The 19544-nt window shown below is 46.8% G+C and overlaps 1 protein-coding gene across 1 annotated transcript in view; it reads right to left on the reverse strand.

The window, feature by feature from the left end:
* The window catches only part of LOC307035610 (NLR family CARD domain-containing protein 3-like), a 97748-nt gene that overhangs the window by 10279 nt on the left and 67925 nt on the right, over window positions 1–19544 (reverse strand). Inside the window, exons 6-10 of the mRNA XM_079675172.1 lie at window positions 7050–7128; window positions 6685–6910; window positions 4743–6540; window positions 4482–4655; window positions 1527–1673 (exon numbers count right to left, since the gene is read on the reverse strand). Coding sequence (XP_079531298.1) covers window positions 1527–1673; window positions 4482–4655; window positions 4743–6540; window positions 6685–6910; window positions 7050–7128 — 2424 coding nt within the window. The remainder of the gene's footprint in view (window positions 1–1526; window positions 1674–4481; window positions 4656–4742; window positions 6541–6684; window positions 6911–7049; window positions 7129–19544) is intronic.

Raw genomic sequence — 19544 nt, forward strand, 5'->3', positions numbered from 1 at the left:
GGGGGAATACCATGCGTGAAATCATGTTGCCTAAAAGCATGGAGACGTTCATTCAGACATACAGAGGTCATTGTGAGGGTCTCGCACCGACAGTAAAACGGAAAGAGAATTGTATGTCCAATGTCAGCCGGATAAAGAACTTCCTAGTATTCATGGCCCATGGTGTTGACCGGCTGTCAGACTGGCTGTTTCTAAAAGACACAAAGAGGGTCCGTGGCTGGAGCGAGTATATTTCAAAGTCGGGCCGGGCAGTCACAACATCGCTGTTGTTTCTGAAGACTGTGAACCATTTCCTGAGGTACTTGTTTGCGTCAAAGCTCCGGGGGTGCAGGCTCACCCAGTCTGATATGACCCACATCATCAGAGAGGTGACAGCCAACTAGAACGATTTGAAAAAGTTTGTCACTGTCCACCAGTTTAAGGTGAAGAGGAATAAGCTGGATCGTCAGGGTATAAATCTTATCTTATCACCATGGATGTACCTGTATTTAAAAAAAGCTTACAGCACCGGGTATTCCCAGGCGGTCTCCCATCCAAGTACTGACCCGGCCCGACCCTGCATTACTATGGGTCTCTGAAACAATCAGACTTTTATCACACTGTTAGCAGGCTTTAATCCGATTTTTAGCACTCTTTTCCCCGCAGAAACTAGTTTAAATCACCGTGGTCACCATGGTGGGGATTTAGGAATATACCTGTGTGTGGTGCGGAGCTTCCCTGCACTTTAAATCCATTGATTTGCCCTTTTTTGGGTTGTATTTTTTACTGTTAATGCACTGTGCTCCCTGGGATGATGCGCCCTCCTGTGGGGACACATGAGAACTGCACTCAAATCACTTTGTGCTTTTTTTCTGCCCTGGAAATCATTATTATGAGGCACTATTTTCGGATACATTTTCTCATTTTCACCACTTTTCCCTGGGTAAAATTAGGTCTGGCACTTTGACCACTGTCGGTCGTCTCCCGAGAGTGGATGTCCATTGCCTGTAAATAGGGCTAACATTAGGTCTGTCACTTTGGCTAACCGCACCACTGTCGGTCGTCTCCCGAGAGTGGACATCCATTGCCCCTAAATAGGGTCAGGGACAGTGAGGTGGAACGGTGTGCTGGACGACAGTGCGTGCATACATCGGGGCTCCGCCCACTGTACCCATAGAGTCCAGTAGAGGGAAGAGCCTGTGAGAGATGTAACGCCGGGTTACATATTGTAACCCTTGTTATATTAACACAGGCGGAGCCCTCTACCCTGGGGCACTGTCTGTCCTATACCGCTCGATGAAGAGTGGTGTAGGATGATGAGCGGGTGGCGAGGCCTCCTTTTATACGGAAGTGAGATGCGCACGCATTCAGGTAGGCCCGCCCCGGGGCCGGCTACGTCTATAGAAATCTCAATAGGTGAATGCTTGCATGATAAGGTAGTACCCATAGAGTCCAGTAGAGTGCTCCGCCTGTGTTAATGTAACAAGGGTTACAATACGTAACCTGGCATTTGTACCTCCTCTATCAGACTGAGAGCCTCTCCATACCTGAGCGTGTCCAGTCCAGCAGACAGCAGCCTCCCCCCTGAGGCTCCTGGGTGATTGTAGCTCAGGTCCAGCTCTCTCAGATGGGAGGGGTTTAAAGCTGAGGCCAGAGCATCACAGCCTTCCTCTGTGATCAGACAGCCTGACAGCCTGCAGACACACAAACAAGCCGTCAGATCACCTGAGGGTCCAGGACTGGAAGGGGGGGGGGCTTATTAATGCATCACCTCTGGGTCATCTCTACACCTAAAACTCTAGTCACTGCTTCACAGGTCAAATGGACAGCCATGGTAAGGGTCTTATTGATAAAACAAAGGAATAGAGAATAATGCTAGAGTCTCAAAGTAAAAGTCAAAGTCAACTTTATTGTCAATCTCAAAATATGTCTCCCAGTGTCCCGAGGTATAAAAAAACTCACACATTAAAAAGCAAGGACACTCAATAATTTACAAAAAACAGAAAATAACCGTTTACTTCAGTAAGCAGTATATATATACAAAAAGATGAGGTACATAGTGCAAATGGGAGTGCAACATTTTCCATAGCAGCGTAAAAGTGACTGTGACTGGTGCTGGATGTTTTGTGTCCGTGTGTGTGGGCTGGTGTTCAAGTCCCGGTCCAATGGGGGAAGAGTGGAGAGGTGAGATAGAGGGGAGAGAAGGGAGAGAGGGGGAGGGGGGAGAGTGTTCAGCCTCCTGACAGCCTGGTGGGCGAAGCTGTTCTTTAGTCTCGTTGTGCTCGACCTGAGGCTGCAGAACCTCCTCCCTGAAGGCAGGAGGGTGAAGAGGCAGGTGGAGGGATGGAAGGGGTTACCCACAATGCTGAGTGCTCTGCAGGCGAGGCGGGTGTTATACATTTCCAGGAGTGATGGGAGTGAGGCACCAATGACCCTCTCAGCAATGTTCACGATGCGCTGCAGTGTCTTGCGGTTGGATGCTGTGCAGCTTCCGAACCACAAGGTGATGCAGCTGCTGAGGATGTTCTCGATGGCGCCTCGGTAGAAGGAGAGCATGATTGGGGGGGGGGGGGGGGGGTGGCGAAGCTCCTGCTTTCTTCAGTTTGCGGACGAAGTAGAGGCGCAGCTGGGCTTTCTTGGCGAGTGACGTGGTGCTGTTGCTCCAGGAGAGGTCCTCGTTGATGTGCACCCCCATGAATTTGGTGCTGCTCACCTGCTCCACAGCGGCACCATTGATTGTCAGGGGGTGGGGCTGTTGGGTTGAGGTTCTCCTAAAGTCGACAACAATCTCCTTTGTTTTTATCCATATTAAGGAAGAGATTGTTGTCTATAAACCACGTGGCCAGCTGGTTCACCTCCCCCTGTAGTGGGTCACGTCCTTGTTGCTGATCCGACCCACCACACATCCTTGGGGGGTAACCCATACTCAGTGTGATGGTCCTGCATAGATTGGCAGACTGGGATTAAAATTCAGCCCGGGACTCCCAACCGGCCCACTTCGGTACCGCAAGTAAATATCGCTAGTATATTGTAGACGGGGGGTGCTAGTGACTTATCCGACCGGCCCACATCGACCGACCGGCCCCCATCGGGCTTCGTCCCGATTGCCAGTTCCAATCGAGACCACTCTAGTCATTGCGTATTATTCCACCAGACGCGTAGCTTTAAGGCTCAGAAGCATCTCGGCGCTGGGCTCCGCTAAAAGTTGGCGGCTGGTCTATTTTTTACGCGAGACGCAAGCTTTGCATAGCGCCGAGCAGGAAGTGGAATGCAACACATCTTTGATTCATGTCGTTTATAACTGGAGTATTTACAATTATTATTAACTTTGTCTGTACAAAGTAGCCTGTCCAGGAAATAGGCCCAAATCAACAAAAACTGCGAGCCGGCACGCAAGACGCTCCGCTTCTGAAACGCGCCCGGTGGGGTTTTACGCTGTAGGAGGTCGGATGAAAACCGCGTCGCAGACGGACCCGGTGGAATCCCGGGGTAACATATGAGTTTTTATTTTCTAAATATGTCTGCTGCCGTCTGGCAGGCGGTACCGCAGCATCAGGTCTAAAACCGCCAGACAGTTTCATCCCACAGGCAATAAGAATGTTAAACACCTGAACTTTCAAAAGAACATTCATAACATTCATCTGTTTGCAACTCAAATCAATATTCCAACAACTATATATAGGCTATTCTGCACTGTTTATGTTGTATTATGTTTCTATCATATTCTGATTGATTTTATTTACTTGTACTATTGTATCTTTTTTATTGTGTTGGAGGAGTTTGAGTTTGAAACAAAGTTACCTTGTTATTGTCATAACTACACTCTAGCTATGCAAACTTCACAATAAAAGCCTTGAAACTTGAAACTAGTGTGGACAAAGACTAGAGAGAAACGTCCGCTTTTCTTATATTGGACTTCTTAAATATATATGTAAACATACATCAAACAGAAGTATTCATGTGTTAATCAGCCCAATCTTCAAATAAATGCAGTGAATCAAAGTTGAAAACATTTTCTAACAAATCTTAGTTGATAATAAAAAGCCCAATAACTTATTTGCATAACAAACCCTTCCTATTTCCCCTTATTATAATTAATCTGATGCTTATTTTTTAAAGGATGTAAAGTAACCCCTCTGGAGAGCTGAGATGTAGGCTGTTTTGTTCTTAAAGTATATTCGAGTATCAAGATAAATGTAACTACATTTGAGTGATTTTGCTAACTTATAACTGACCAAAAGAGGCAATATATCTCACCTCTAGTGAGCGCCGCAGCCCTTCCTATATTGTTCTGTGTGTGGCCCTCAGGGAAAAAAGTTTGGTCCCCCCAGATCTTTAAAGAAGTTTCTGCCAATAACTATTTTGTGAATTGTGAAAGATATATTGTGTCGCTTTTCACTTCAATTATGTTTTTGATGATGGTATTCCCACACCACAGCAGCATGGCTGGTGTTAGTATTGACTTTAATTGTTGGCTAAGTCAAACTGTTCTGGTCTCTGACCTGAGAGTCTTCAGTTCACAGTGTGGACTCTCCAGTCCAGCAGACAGCAGCTTCACTCCTGAATCCTGCAGGTCGTTGTTACTCAGGTCCAGATCTCTCAGACTAGAGGACTGGGAGCTGAGGACTGAGGACAGAGCTGAGCAGCTTCTCTCTGACAGGTTACAGCCACTCAGCCTGAAGAGACGATGAGGACAACAGTTATTCAGAAGACAGCAGTGTATTAATAACTGATTCACTAAATCAAATGATCTCTGTACTCACAGAGCTTTGTTGGAGGCTTTGACCACTGGCAGCAGCCTCAGAAGAGCCTCCTCTGAAGCAGAGTATCTCTTCAGGTCAAACACGTCCAGATCTTCTCCTGATGACAGTAAGATGAAGACCAGAGCTGACCACTGAGCAGGAGACAGATTATCTGTGGAGAGACTTCCTGATCTCAGGTACTGTTGGATCTGCTTCACTAGAGAACGATCATTCAGTTCATTCAGACAGTGGAACAGGTTGATGCTTCTCTCTGCAGTAAGATCCTCATCCATCTTCTTCTTGATGTACTGGACAGTTTCCTGATTGATCTCTGAGCTACTTCCTGTTTGTGTCAGCAGGCCTCGTAGGAGTTTCTGATTGGTCTGCAGAGAAAGACCCAGGAAGAAGCGGAGGAACAAGTCCAGGTGTCCGTTTGGACTCTGTAAGGCCTTGTTCACAGCACTTTGGTAGAGATGTGTTGGTTGAGGTCTGAATACTTTAGGCAGCCAGGAGGTTGTTGGTTCTTCTGCCAGCAGGTTGACTCCAGAGTTGATGAAGGTCAGATGGACATGAAGAGCAGCCAGAAACTCCTGAACGCTCAGATGGACGAAGCAGAACACCTTGTTCTGGTACAGTCCTCTCTCCTCTCTAAAGACCTGTGTGAACACTCCTGAGTACACTGAGGCTGCTCTGATATCGATGCCACACTCTGTCAGGTCGGACTCATAGAAGATCAGGTTGCCTTTCTGCAGCTGCTCAAAAGCCAGTTTCCCCAGAGCCTCCATCATCTTCCTGCTCTCTGGACTCCAGTGTGGATCTGTCTCAGCTCCTCCATCATACTTGATGTTCTTCACTTTGGACTGAACCACCAGGAAGTGGATGTACATCTCAGTCAGGGTCTTGGGCAGCTCTCCCCCCTCTCTGGTTTTCAACACCTCCTCCAGAACTGAAGCAGAGATCCAGCAGAAGACTGGGATGTGGCACATGATGTGGAGGCTTCGTGAGGTCTTGATGTGGGAGATGATGGTGCCGGCCTGCTTCTGATCTCTGAATCTCTTCCTGAAGTACTCCTCCTTCTGTGGGTCAGTGAACCCTCGGACCTCTGTCACCATGTCCACACACTCAGGAGGGATCTGATTGGCTGCTGCAGGTCGTGTGGTTATCCAGAGGCGAGCAGAGGGAAGCAGCTTCCCCCTGATGAGGTTTGTCAGCAGCACATCCACTGAGGTGGACTCTGTGACATCAGTCAGGATCTCAGTGTTGAGGAAGTCCAGAGGAAGTCGACTCTCATCCAGACCGTCAAAGATGAACACAACCGGGAACTGATCAAACCTGCAGATTCCTGCGTCTCTGGTTTCTGAGAAGAAGTGATGAACAAGTTCCACCAAGCTGTACTTGTTCTCTCTCACCACATTCAGCTCTCTGAAGGTGAATGGAAATATGAACTGGATGTCCTGGTTGGCTTTGCCTTCAGCCCAGTCCAGAGTGAACTTCTGTGTTAAGACTGTTTTCCCAATGCCAGCCACGCCCTTTGTCAGCACTGCTCTGATTGGTGCATCTCTTCCAGGTGAGGCTTTAAAGAGGTCTTCTTGTCTGATGGTTGTTTCTGGTCTGTCTGGTTTCCTGGATGCTGTTTCAATCTGTCTGACCTCATGTTCAGCATTGACCTCTGCAGACCCCCCCTCTGTGATGTAGAGCTCTGTGTAGATCTGGTTCAGAAGGGTTGGGTTTCCTGCTTTAGCAATGCCCTCAAACACACACTGGAACCTCTCCTTCAGGGTGGATTTAAGTTTACGCTGACAGACTCTAGTAATTAGTCCTGAAAGAACACACAACAAAAGATCATGAGGTCACACTGTAACTCTGGTTCTCTGAATGAAGTATGGATATATGTTGGTCTCTTGAGACATCAGCAGAGGAGACATTTATCCAGAGTGTTAACTCTCTATAGAAACCCTCTTACTGCTCTGCAGACGCTCAGCCAGCTCCTCCTGCTTCATGCTCCTCAGGAAGTGCAGTGTGATGTTCAGGAAGGCCTCTCTGCTCCTCCTCTGCTCTTCATCCTCAGCCTCCAACACCTCCTCATCCTCACTCTGACCCTCTAAGCCTTCTGGGTAATCTGAACTCAGAGCCTTCTGGATCTTCTTCAGCTCGCTCTTCACAAAGGTGACGATGTGGTCCTCCAGCAGCTGGAACATCACATGAAGGACACAAACTATAAACCATGGATCCAAACATCAGATCCGGACAGACTGACTCTCTGAAAGTGCAGCATGGAGATGACTGTGAACAGAAGAGAGGTCAAGTATCTGTAGTACATGTACTCACCGTGAATATGGAGTCCAGCTGTGTCTGATGCTGCTGGGCAGACTGACCACCGGGAACCTCCCAGCTCTCCTGGTCCCCTCTGTGGAGGAACCATGAAGCATTAGCTCACATGATGTCTGTCCACACAGAGACACACTCAGGGTAAAGGAGGACAGGGAAACAGGCTGGTGGTCCTGTGCGTCAGCGGGAACTTTGCACTACAGGAATATTTATTTCCAGCTACTGTTGAAGACCAGAGGATTCTGTCCATCCTTCATTCTGGTCTTCCTGGAACGTGGCTGTGTGGATAGAGACTGGACTCTGCAGCTGGCTAACAGCTGTTCATCAGGAAGAGGACAGACCTAGGGACAGTTCTTACACCAGCCCCCGTTACCCCCCCAGCTCCACCTCCAGCCCCACAGCAGGGGTCAGGGTTCACCTGGCAGTAGAGCTGGTTGTGACTTTGATGAAGGCTCAGTCTCCTCCATCAGAAGTGCTTGAAAGATGGTGGAACAGCTTCTGAACAGCCTGAGTTTTCAGATGGAGTTTCTCTGACAAGACTTTAAGAAATGGGGCAAAGCCTGCGAGCTAGTTCAGGCAGTCAACTGGAGCTCCAATGATACATTTACACGTGACGTACCTCGTCCCTACAACCAATCAAACACATTCTCCTACAGTAAACCTGCCACTCTATTTAAGCTGCCAGATCTGCCTGCCTCCGCCTCGCTAATGTTGCTGCTGCGTCAAGTTGCTGCTGCTCGCCTGCTCTCTTCACATGGCTGCTGCTCTACAGACTCTGTAATACAGAGTTGTTCATTCGATTTTCAGGTTACCTGCTGGTGCGGTCCTTTGCACATGTCTTGCTATCTCCGACTCTGGAACTGAATCATCATCTACGGGCAAAGAATCCTGCCTCATCCCTGAAACATCGACTCACTCAGATGCTTTTGTTCAACCAAATGGCTGGACTAAGTACTTCAAAGCCCCTTAAGGATCTCACATAATCTCCTCCAATTACACGAGACCTGATCTAGCCAACGGCCTGATTTAAAGCATACAATTCATTCTCTCCTTTCTGTACCAACCTCTTCCTGTGTCCTTATTCATTAGACATAATAGTTGTTCATGCATTAATTAAATTTTCTTTCGAATCCCGCAATCTTTAAGAGCAAAGTATAAAGACCATGTTAGAAGTAATTCAACTGCTCCTCAAGGACCTTAAAAAGCCACGACCTCCAGGCAATGATAAAGACTGCCTCTTACTATTTCACAGGTGCACAAGTTGATGTTTAAGTCCAGGCAGCTAACTCAGCAGCTAACTCATAGGGAGTTATTGCCGCTACATTAGTCAACAGAAAAGATCTCAGTGCTGCGTTTGACACTGTTTACCACAACATATTGTCCCGGGTCGCCGAGGATGCTGGCGTTGTTTGTTCGCCGCTCCTCCGCCCCAAATATTGTTCTTTAGTCCAGATTAGAACCTCTCCTGTCTGGCTCTCTACTTTTGAAACGTCAGTCATCAGCAAAAATAGCAGATGTGTTGTCATCTCCAACCTGCTGGCTCTTTCCTGCTCCCTAGCCCGCTAGCTAGCTAGCATTATCGGACCTAGCAGGCTGCTACCTAGATGCTCCTCGGCTCCCTGAAGTCTGCCGAGCTAACAATTCTGTCTCCACCCCAACTCCCCCCTAACTCCCCCCTAACTCCAGCCTAACTCCAGCCTAACTCCACCCTAACTCCACCCTAACTCCAGCCTAACTCCAGCCTAACTCCCCCCTAACTCCACCCTAACTCCACCCTAACTCCAGCCTAACTCCAGCCTAACTCCACCCTAACTCCACCCTAACTCCAGCCTAACTCCAGCCTAACTCCACCCTAACTCCACCCTAACTCCACCCTAACTCCAGCCTAACTCCAGCCTAACTCCAGCCTAACTCCCCCCTAACTCCACCCTAACTCCACCCTAACTCCAGCCTAACTCCAGCCTAACTCCAGCCTAACTCCCCCCTAACTCCACCCTAACTCCAGCCTAACTCCACCCTAACTCCAGCCTAACTCCAGCCTAACTCCAGCCTAACTCCACCCTAACTCCGCGGCTCGTGTGGGTCTTCCCATCCCGCTGCGATCTGCCGGCTTCCCCGCTGACATTGTCTCTCCCTGCCGCCTACAGCCGGTGGCCAACAAGCTAGCTAACAAGCTAGTAGGCTGGTCACCCGGCTCCCACTCTGCACCAGGCTGTCTGCCCCTCCTACCATTCTCCTCCGGAAACCACTGGAATCATTCTCCTGATATGCTGTGGATTATCACTCTCATTTTATCTGGACTCACACCGCTCCTTCTTCTACGGTCATCCGGCTCCTGGTCTCTGCTGCCCGGGTCCCCAGCATTAGCTAGCTCCGTGCTAGCGCCACTTCACGGGATCATGCCGCCGCTCTACTCCCTGTCAGATCTCCACTCCTTTAATAACCGCCTGCCTCCGGACTGCATGGACATCCTCGCAGATAATGAAATACTCCGCAAACGCCGTCCTCCACACAGAGGCTCTGGCTGTACATTTTTATTTCATTCCACGTCTCCACACTCCATCCCGTCCATTCGGTCCTGTCACGCGCCCACACTACGCCATCACAACAAAAAACACGTGAATCTGACCAATCTCCTTCCACTTCCCCGGTCCACACAACCCCACCCAATGCAACGTCACGTCAGAGCAGCCCTGCTCAACACACGCTCCATCCACAATAAAAGCCACATTCTTAATGAATTCATTAAAGACAATAACCTGGACTTTCTGTATCTGACCGAAACATGGCAAAAGCCCCTGGACTATTTTTCTTTAAATCAAATCACCCCAGCAGGATTCACATACATTGACAAACCTCGCCCACAAGGGCGGGGTGGTGGTATAGCTGCTATTATCAGAAAGGAAATAAAAGCTACCATAATCCCCATCCCTGATGCTTCTTCATTTGAACACCTGATCTCCCCTGGTCACAGCCATCATCTACCGTCCCCCGAAGCCAAACCCCTCCTTTCTCTCTGACCTCTCTGACATTCTCACTCAGCTTTCTGCCATATCCCCATCTGTTCTCCTCTTAGGGGATTTTAACATTCATATTGATGACCCGACCTGCAAATATGCCTCTGAATTTAAGGAAACCCTTCATTGCTGCAACTTCTCTCAACACATCAACTTCCCGACACACAGCCGTGGTCACATCCTGGACTTGGTCTGCTCCACTGGTCTCACCATCCATCATCTGTCCAGCCTCAATCTCCACATCTCTGATCACCTGGCCATCATCATGGATATCAACATCCCCATCCCCGCCCAAAAGCAAAAACGCACAATAACCTACAGAAACCTCAAATCCATCTCACCTTCAGCAATCACTGCCTCCATTACCTGCAAGATGTCTGCCTCCCCCCCCCCCTTTCTGAAAACTCATCTGAACTTGTGGACTATTATAACAGCACCCTCTCCTTCTGTCTCAATGAACTGGCCCCCACAAAAACAAAAAATGTCTCTTTCATACATTCCGCCCCCTGGTATACCCCCGAACTCCGCCAAATGAAATCAAGGAAATGTCAACTTGAACGCCAACACAAGAAAACCACACTAACAGTCCATCTTCAAATCTACAAAGACTATCTCCAGCAGTACAGTAACGCACTCAACGCAGCCCGGTCTAATTACTACTCACAACTCATTCAGTCTGGCTCCAGCAGCCCCAAGCGTCTCTTCTCCACCATCAGCAAACTTCTCAAACCCTGTGACAACGCCACCTCGTCCTTCACCACCGAACAGTGCAACTCCTTCCTCTCGTTTTTCCAAACCAAATTCAGCAACATTTACAGCAATCTGACCCCTCATCAGCACCCCCCCCACCTCCTCTCCTGGCTCCCCCCCCTTCACCTCACAGCCCCTGTCCCACTTCTCCCCTGTGACCCCCATGCAACTGTCTCACTTCATGACTGGAATTAACTCCACCTGCACACTTGACCCAATGCCCTCCAAATTTGTTAAAGAGAGGCTCCCTGCCATGTCCCAGCTCATCGCCACCATCATTAACTCCTCCCTCAGATCTGGATCAGTTCCCCCCTCTCTCAAACTGGCTGCTGTCACACCCATTCTCAAAAGACCTGGACTCACACCTGACATCATGTCCAACTTCCGGCCCATCTCAAATCTCCCCTTTCTGTCAAAAATACTTGAACGTGTCATTGCCTCACAACTAAAATCCCACCTCAGCTCCAACGACCTCTTTGACCTCTTTGACCTCTTTGACCTCTTTGAGCCATTTCAATCCGGTTTCCGATCAAAACACAGAAACAGCTCTTCTGAAAATCACAAACGACCTCCTTCTCTCTTCTGACTCCGGCAACCTGAACGTCCTCATCCTCCTCGACCTCACCGCAGCATTCAACACCATCAACCACACCATCCTGCTGTCCCTCCTCGAATCATCACTCAACATCACTGACACTGCACTCTCCTGGCTGAAATCCTACCTCACCGACAGACATCAGTTTATCAACATCAACAACTGCACCTCCTCCACTGCTCCTCTGTCCCAAGGCGTCCCCCAGGGTTCGGTGCTTGGCCCCCTCCTCTTCATCCTTTACATGCTCCCCCTTGGCAAAATAATTTGTCGCCACAACCTTCAATTTCACTGCTACGCCGATGACATCCAACTTTATATCTCAACAAAAACCATCACCCCCACAACACACTCCACTCTCACCAACTGTCTCTCAGAAATAAAAGCATGGATGCAAACAAACTATCTCCAACTGAACGGTGCCAAATCAGACATCATCATCATCGGCCCCCCACCCCGGATCAAAGACATCCAGAATTTCAACTTCACCATTGACAGCCACACTCTATCTCCCCCCCCCTCACATCCGCAACCTCGGAGTCATTTTCGACAGTCAGCTCAAATTCAACCACCACATAAATCACATCACCAGGACCGCCTTTTTCCACCTCAAAAACATTGCCCGTCTCCGCCCATCACTCTCCTCCTCTGCTGCTGAAATCCTGATTCATGCATTCATCACTCCACGACTCCACTACTGCAATAGCATCCTCTACGGCATACCATCCAACCTCCTCAACAAACTCCAACATATCCAGAACTCTGCTGCCCGCCTCCTCACCCACACCCGCTCCCGAGACCACATCACTCCCATCTTCCAGAACCTCCACTGGCTCCCCGTCCGTCAAAGAATCCACTTCAAAGTCCTCCTCATTACTCACAAAGCCCTCAACAATCAGGCCCCCCCTCTACCTCACAGACCTGCTGATCCACCACACCCCTTCCCCCCACCTCACAGACCTGCTGCACCACCACACCCCTTCCCCCTACCTCACAGACCTGCTGCACCACCACACCCCTTCCCCCTACCTCACAGACCTGCTGCACCACCACACCCCTTCCCCCCACCTCACAGACATGCTGCACCACCACACCCCTTCCCCCTACCTCACAGACCTGCTGCACCACCACACCCCTTCCCCCTACCTCACAGACCTGCTGCACCACCACACCCCTTCCCCCTACCTCAAAGACCTGCTGCACCACCACACCCCTTCCCCCTACCTCACAGACCTGCTGCACCACCACACCCCTTCCCCCTACCTCAAAGACCTGCTGCACCACCACACCCCTTCCCCCTACCTCAAAGACCTGCTGCACCACCACACCCCTTCCCCCTACCTCACAGACCTGCTGCACCACCACACCCCTTCCCGCTACCTCCGCTCATCAGAAGCCAACCTCCTATCCATCCCCACCCGCACCAGTCACCGGACCTGGGGGGACAGAGCCTTCTCCGTCGCTGCCCCCTCCCTCTGGAACTCACTCCCACAACCCATCAGAGACTGCACCGACCTCACCACCTTCAAAAAACTCACAAAAACTCACCTCTTCAATCTGGCTTTTCATGTGTGATTGTTTTTGTATTATTTGACTTTAACTTTAACTATATATTTATTTGTTGTTCCTTTCTTCTCTTTTCTTTCTTTCTTCACTATTATCTGTAAAGCATCTTTGAGCACCGGTAAAAGCGCTAACAGATTAAATCTATTATTATTATTATTATTATTATTATTATATTACAAGACAAACTACTTGTCCATGCTTTTATCTTCAGTAGACTGGACTACTGTAATGGTGTCTTCAGAGGTCTCACTAAAACATCTATTAGAAAGCTGCAGCTGATTCAGAACGCTGCTGCGTGAGTCCTCACTGACACTAAGAGAGAGGATCACTCCTGTTCTGAAGTCTTTACTCTGGTTCCTCACTGACACTAAGAGAGAGGATCACTCCTGTTCTGAAGTCTTTACTCTGGTTCCTCACTGACACTAAGAGAGAGGATCACTCCTGTTCTGAAGTCTTTACTCTGGTTCCTCACTGACACTAAGAGAGAGGATCACTCCTGTTCTGAAGTCTTTACTCTGGTTCCTCACTAACACTAAGAAAGTGGATCACATCACTCCAGTTCTGAAGTCTTTACTCTGGTTCCTCACTGACACTAAGAAAGTGGATCACATCACTCCTGCTCTGAAGTCTTTACACTGGTTCCTCACTGACACTAAGAAAGTGGATCACATCACTCCAGTTCTGAAGTCTTTACTCTGGTTCCTCACTGACACTAAGGAAGTGGATCACATCACTCCTGTTCTGAAGTCTTTACACTGGTTCCTCTCTAACACTAAGAAAGTGGATCACATCACTCCTGTTCTGAAGTCTTTACTCTGGCTTCCTGTGTGTCAAAGAATAGATTTCTAAATACTGCTGCTGTTTATAAAGCTTTGAATGGTTTAGGCCCAAAATGCATTTCTGACCTCCTGCTAAATGATGAACCATCCAGATCTCTCAGGTCTTCAGGGACTGGTCAGCTTTCTGTCCCCAGAGTCAGAACTAAACATGGAGAAGCAGCGTTCAGTTATTATGCTCCAAACATCTGGAACAAACTCCCAGAAACCTGCAGGTCCGCTGCAACGAAGACTACTTTTAAATCCAGGCTGAAGACTTTTCTCTTTGTCGCTGCTTTTAATTGAACTATTCATATCTTAGACTGCACTGTAACTTTTATCCATGTATTTTTTCTTTTAATGTTTATTTTTTTAACTTTTCTTTTTAATGACTGATTTGAAATAACATTTTCTTAATGTCTTTCATTTTTTGTAAAGCACTTTGAATTGCCTTGTGTTGAAAAGTGCTATATAAATAAACTTGCCTTGCCTCTATTGTCATGTCTAAGAAACTTATTGTGAAAGTTTATTCTTTATGTTAGTTTTGTCATGTCCCTTTTTCCTGTGCTTTATGTTTATTTCGATAAGTAATTCTCCCTCTCATTTCAGGACTCCACGCTCCCCGCCCCTATCTGTCTCCTGCGTCCGTGATTGTTTTCCCCGCCCTGATTATTTCCACCTGTTCCCCTTACCCTGCTTATATATTGTGCTAGTTCCCTCCTGTCCATTGCCAGTTTGTTTCCTAATTTAGGATAAGCGTACAAGCCTACTCCACGGACATCTCACGTACCTCTAAGCTCATGATAATAGTCCTTGTTTTTCCTCGAAAGAGTGTTATTGTTTTCCCTGTTTTGTTACTGTGTCAATTCCAGTAAAATCTTTATTTTGAACAGTACCTGAGTCTGAGTTGAGTCGTGAATTTGAGTTCATGCCTCAGAGTTCACTCCTTGACAGTACGAACTGACCATTAAAATGAACTCAGCCGACTCAGATCAGCTAAAGAACGCCATCCGCTCTCAGGGCCAACATCTTGGGCAACAAGAGGAGCAGCACCATACAGCACGGAGTGCAGCACCTAACCAACAGCCATGGGGAACTACAATCACCGGTGACAACCCAAGTGAATCTACTGGCAGCTGAGGTTCAGCGTGTGCTCACTCACCTGCAGGCTGCTTCCCCTCCCGCGACTGCTCCGGTCCCAGCGGTGACCAGATTCGACCCAAACCCGGCTACTGAGCCGCACATTCCTTCCATGCTCCACCCGAAAAGTATTCCGGAAACTCGGAAGGCTGCCGGCCGTTCATCGTGCAGTATGAGTTACACAATCGACACCAACCGGCTGCTTTTCCCATGGATAACTCCAAAGTGGCTTTCATGATCTCCCATCTCTTCGGCCGAGCAGCAGCGTGGGCTACGGCAGAGTGGTCCCGAGGCTCCCCCATCTGTGGGTCTCTGGACGACTTCATAGACACCATGAGAAAAACCTTCGATTAAACCACCCCGGGCAGAAAAGCAGCTCGGGCTCTGATTAAGCTGCGGCAAAATCAGCGTAGTGTGGCTGACTACGCTATCGAGTTCCAGACTATTGCAGCCGACAGCGGCTGGAACTCCGCTGCATTGTTTGACGCTTTCGTCAGCGGTCTCTCGGATCCCCTACAAGACCAGCTGGCGCCTCTCGATCAGCCCGCTGACTTGGACTCTGTCATATCCATGGCATTAAGAATAGACAATCGTTTGGCGGAGAGGAGAAGGAATAAATTCAAGGATGCCGTTGATCCGGCTCTCCAGAGGAGGAGCTTGCCGCCGGATACCACTTCTTCTTGGAGGCCCTGTCACCCCTCACCAGCTGCATTCCGGACAACAGCGGCCCCTGGCTCCGTAGAGGAGCCAATGCAGTTGGGCCGTGCCAAGCTTTCTATGGCAGAACGTCAGCGTCGATTAAAGGAGGATCTGTGCTTCTACTGCGGGCAGCGCGGATATCCACAAGCGGCTTGTCCGGTAAAAGAGGAGGCTCACCAATGAAGAGGAGTACGTTGGTGAGCCGGATCTCTTCCTCTGACTTTCCTCCTCGCACACTGACCCGCAACCAGGTAAAAATCAGAGACAATGTTTTTACTCATGGTGCTCTTATTGACTCAGGGGCAGATGAAAGTCTAATGGATTGGGGGTTAGTTAATAGAATGAACATAAAAACTAAACCTCTACCCCAGCCTCTTGAAGCTAGTGCTCTCGATGGGCGGCTGAAATATATTTTCCTGATGTACTTTCAATCTCTTCCTGCTACCATGATCTAAGTGAAGTCTTTAGTAAGTCCAAGGCTCTGGCTCTTCCTCCTCATCGGTGTTTGCTTCCTCCTGCTCCCTTTCGGACACATACTGTATGATTTATTATTATTATTAATATGAAGATATTATTAAGATAAGATAAGATGTTACTTTATTGATTGAACATTTTAGTTTAGAATGTGCTGTCCCACGGTAATTCAGAAGGCCCACAGGTCACCGACCATTATTTAAAACAATAGGTGCTTTCACACCGTCTACAGTTTGATTTGTATAGAGGGAGCTCTGTGGCTGAATGGCCAGCGATTAGGTGCGGCGCATTTGTCATAGGTGATCAGAGCTAACTGCCTGCCGTCAGATTTCATTTAAAAAACAGATCTGATTTTAAGACTATTTCTGCGCTCATAAAGAATGATAAGAATAAGAATAATGCGTATTGAACTAGTTTCATTAATTAGTGAGTTTATTTAACACTAGAACCGCCAATCGGGTCAATTTGTGTGATGTGTGTTGTGTGTGTGCAATGTAACTTTTTTTCAATAAAATATTAAAGTCTCCCAGTCCGTGACTTTTCCTGAAAGTGTGTTATGTAGCACCCTATGTTGTTAAAAATTGCATTCTAATAGCGGGATTTGACGGGTTTAGGTAGGCCTATACAAAAACCTCTGGCGGTTCTAGTGTTAAGGTAATTAGGTACAGTAGAAGCCCTTTTCTATCAGTAACGAATTTAGCAGTTGAACATAAAAGTCAACTAACTGAGGGTCACTTGCAATGACAGTGTTGTGTCTAACTGTAAGCTTGTCACTCAGAGTAACCTACCGTTAATTTAGCTGCTGGAGAAGAAAGATCAGGGGGGGAGGGGGGGAGAGAGCTGTGGTTGATGGGCCATTAGTTGTGTAAATACACAGCTGAGACTAACTGAGGGTCACTTGCAATGACTATTTTTCTTAGCGGATGCATGTCAATTTAAATCAATACATACAACTATTTTTTAAATCAATAAAATACATTTTCTAAATCCATAAAAGCATTTAAATTAATATTGGGAGTCATGTCGTTACTTTGTTGAGAATTTGGCCGTGTAATAAGCGGGATAATTTGCAGCGACTTGTTCTTTATGGGGAAAATAACACCCGTCATGTGTGTGTAGTGCATTGGTTCTCAAAAAATGTCTGTCATTCCCCACTTTGAACAGGTGGGCCTTTTCAAGCCCCACCTGTTCCTCATTGCTCCAATACAATGGTAGGCCAAGCTTAAAATTGTCAAATGTATCGTTCTATAGCAGGGGTCTCCAACCTTTTTTAGGATGAGAGCTACTTTCAAAAAATAAAACAAGTCGTGAGTTAATTTTACTCCTCTTTTTTGTTTTTTTGCACCGTATATATTTAGCACATTTTAACATTATTATATTCTACCTTTAACCTTTGTGTGCTGTTTGGGTCTGTGAGACCCGTTTTCAGTGTTTACTAAAATAACATGTATTCAATTTAATTATTTTAACCTGCTTTATTTGGGGGTGGACCTCACCTCCTCTAGTCTAGGGTCCGGGGGCATGCACCCCCAGGAAGATGTTTTTTAAATGTTGAAGTTAAATGCATCAATCTGGTGCACTTTGAGCGAGGGCTGCTCAATTAATCATATTTGAATCGCAATTACGATTTTGGGTTGCAACGATTATGAAAACAATAAAATCGAAATAAAACGATTTTATGTTGAATTATACTTAAAGTTCAGGGGAATCAACTGTTAAAAACATACTTTTCAAATGATTTTCTTCAATAAATTGATGTTTTCAAAGTAAATGGCTAATCGTTTTTAATAATCGTGATCTACATTTTTGACCCAAATAATCGAGATTATGATTTTTGCCATAATCGAGCAGCCCTACTTTGAGCCCAACATGAATTTATGGATCCAGCTCTCAACACTCAGATGAAAGGGAGCTGTATACTTTTCAATAATCCAAACATCTTTAGAATATGATCACAACAAATCATTTAAACTTGTTTATTCTTATCTTATGTTACCTAGTTAGCATTCTTTCTTTTTATTTATGCATACTAATCCCTCCCCTTTTAAACTTTTTACTGTCCTATAGTACACATTGGAATGATTTCTTACTTTATTTTTTATAACTTTATTAAATAGATAAAGGTGTGCTCTCTTTCTTGCTCTCTCTCTCTCGCTCTCTCTCTCTCGCTCCACATTGCTTTTCTTCCCGACTGCAACGCTGTTGTGTGTGTCTGTGAGAGCGTTTCACATGTGAGTATGAGAGATTTTTACCAATGGCGAGCCTGTCTCTGAGGGCCTAAGATATTCTACAAAATAATATTTAAAAACATCAAAACAAATTATATTTTTCTTTATATATTTTTTTTAAATATGTTTTTAGTAATATTTTTCATTAGTTTTACCAAAAATAACTTGATTAAATTGTATTTAAAAAAACATTTCCAAAGAAATAAATCCTTTGAATCTGCCTATTCAGTTTATGTTTGAATGTGAAGGGTTAAATGAAAGAAGCTCCTCTCTGCGAGGTGAAGACAGGAGCTGTTGGACGTCCAGCTATGAATTCACAGAGGGGCCAGCTATAGTAACTGAAAGAGAGAGTAATGTCAAATGACAGTACAATTGACCAATCATATCTTCCCTCTAAATGGGTGGGCATTATTATTGCGGACTTTATGACAAGTTCCGCCCGCTGTGAAACGTGTCTTGTTTCCATAGCAACAACAACTTCCTGTCAACAGCATAAATTCGCCTTCAAAATAAAAGCATGCCAAATTACACTTAAGACATACAACTGCAACGAAAGTAACAAACACAATGCAATATCCTTTTCAATTTCAACACAAATTGGGTTATCAACAGTTGTTTTGTGTGGTAGAGGGTCGCTTTCATTGATGCTTTTTGCACCCCGGGCGGGCCGTTGTTTTGATATTCCACCAGTGTGAAAAAAAAAAAAATCTTTTTTTTAAATTATTTTTTTTAAATCTTTTTTTTTGTATTTCGTGACCCACCTATCACATCTCTGCGCCCCACCAGTGGGGCGCGCCCCACACTTTGAGAAACGCTGGTGTAGAGGTGTGTGTGGTTAAAACACTTTCATGAAGTGAAGGAATTTCCTTCTATAAAACAGCTGTGGGCAGCAGTGAGTGTGACGGACATGAATTCATAGATCAAGGCAGACTGGTGCACACACTCTCCTGTCCTGCCAGGCGACACGCCCGTTCTAAGCCGTGTCCCTCACTCCTCACATCCCAAGCATCCCCACAAGTGTATTATGTTGTTACATCGTTTCAGATGTTATGTTTCAGTTGTGCTCTGTCTATGTTCAGTGATGCAAACTTTTCACCTTTCGGCGAAAGTCGCCGTTTTGAATCCAAAATAAGTCGTTTGTGTGATTCATGTAGATCTGCAATACAAATATTTTTGAGGTATGGGGGGGTCTGGGACCCGGAGTAAACTGCGGC

This window comes from Notothenia rossii (assembly GCF_949606895.1).
Source record: "Notothenia rossii genome assembly, chromosome: 4".
In the NCBI taxonomy this organism is placed as follows: Eukaryota; Metazoa; Chordata; class Actinopteri; order Perciformes; family Nototheniidae; genus Notothenia; species Notothenia rossii.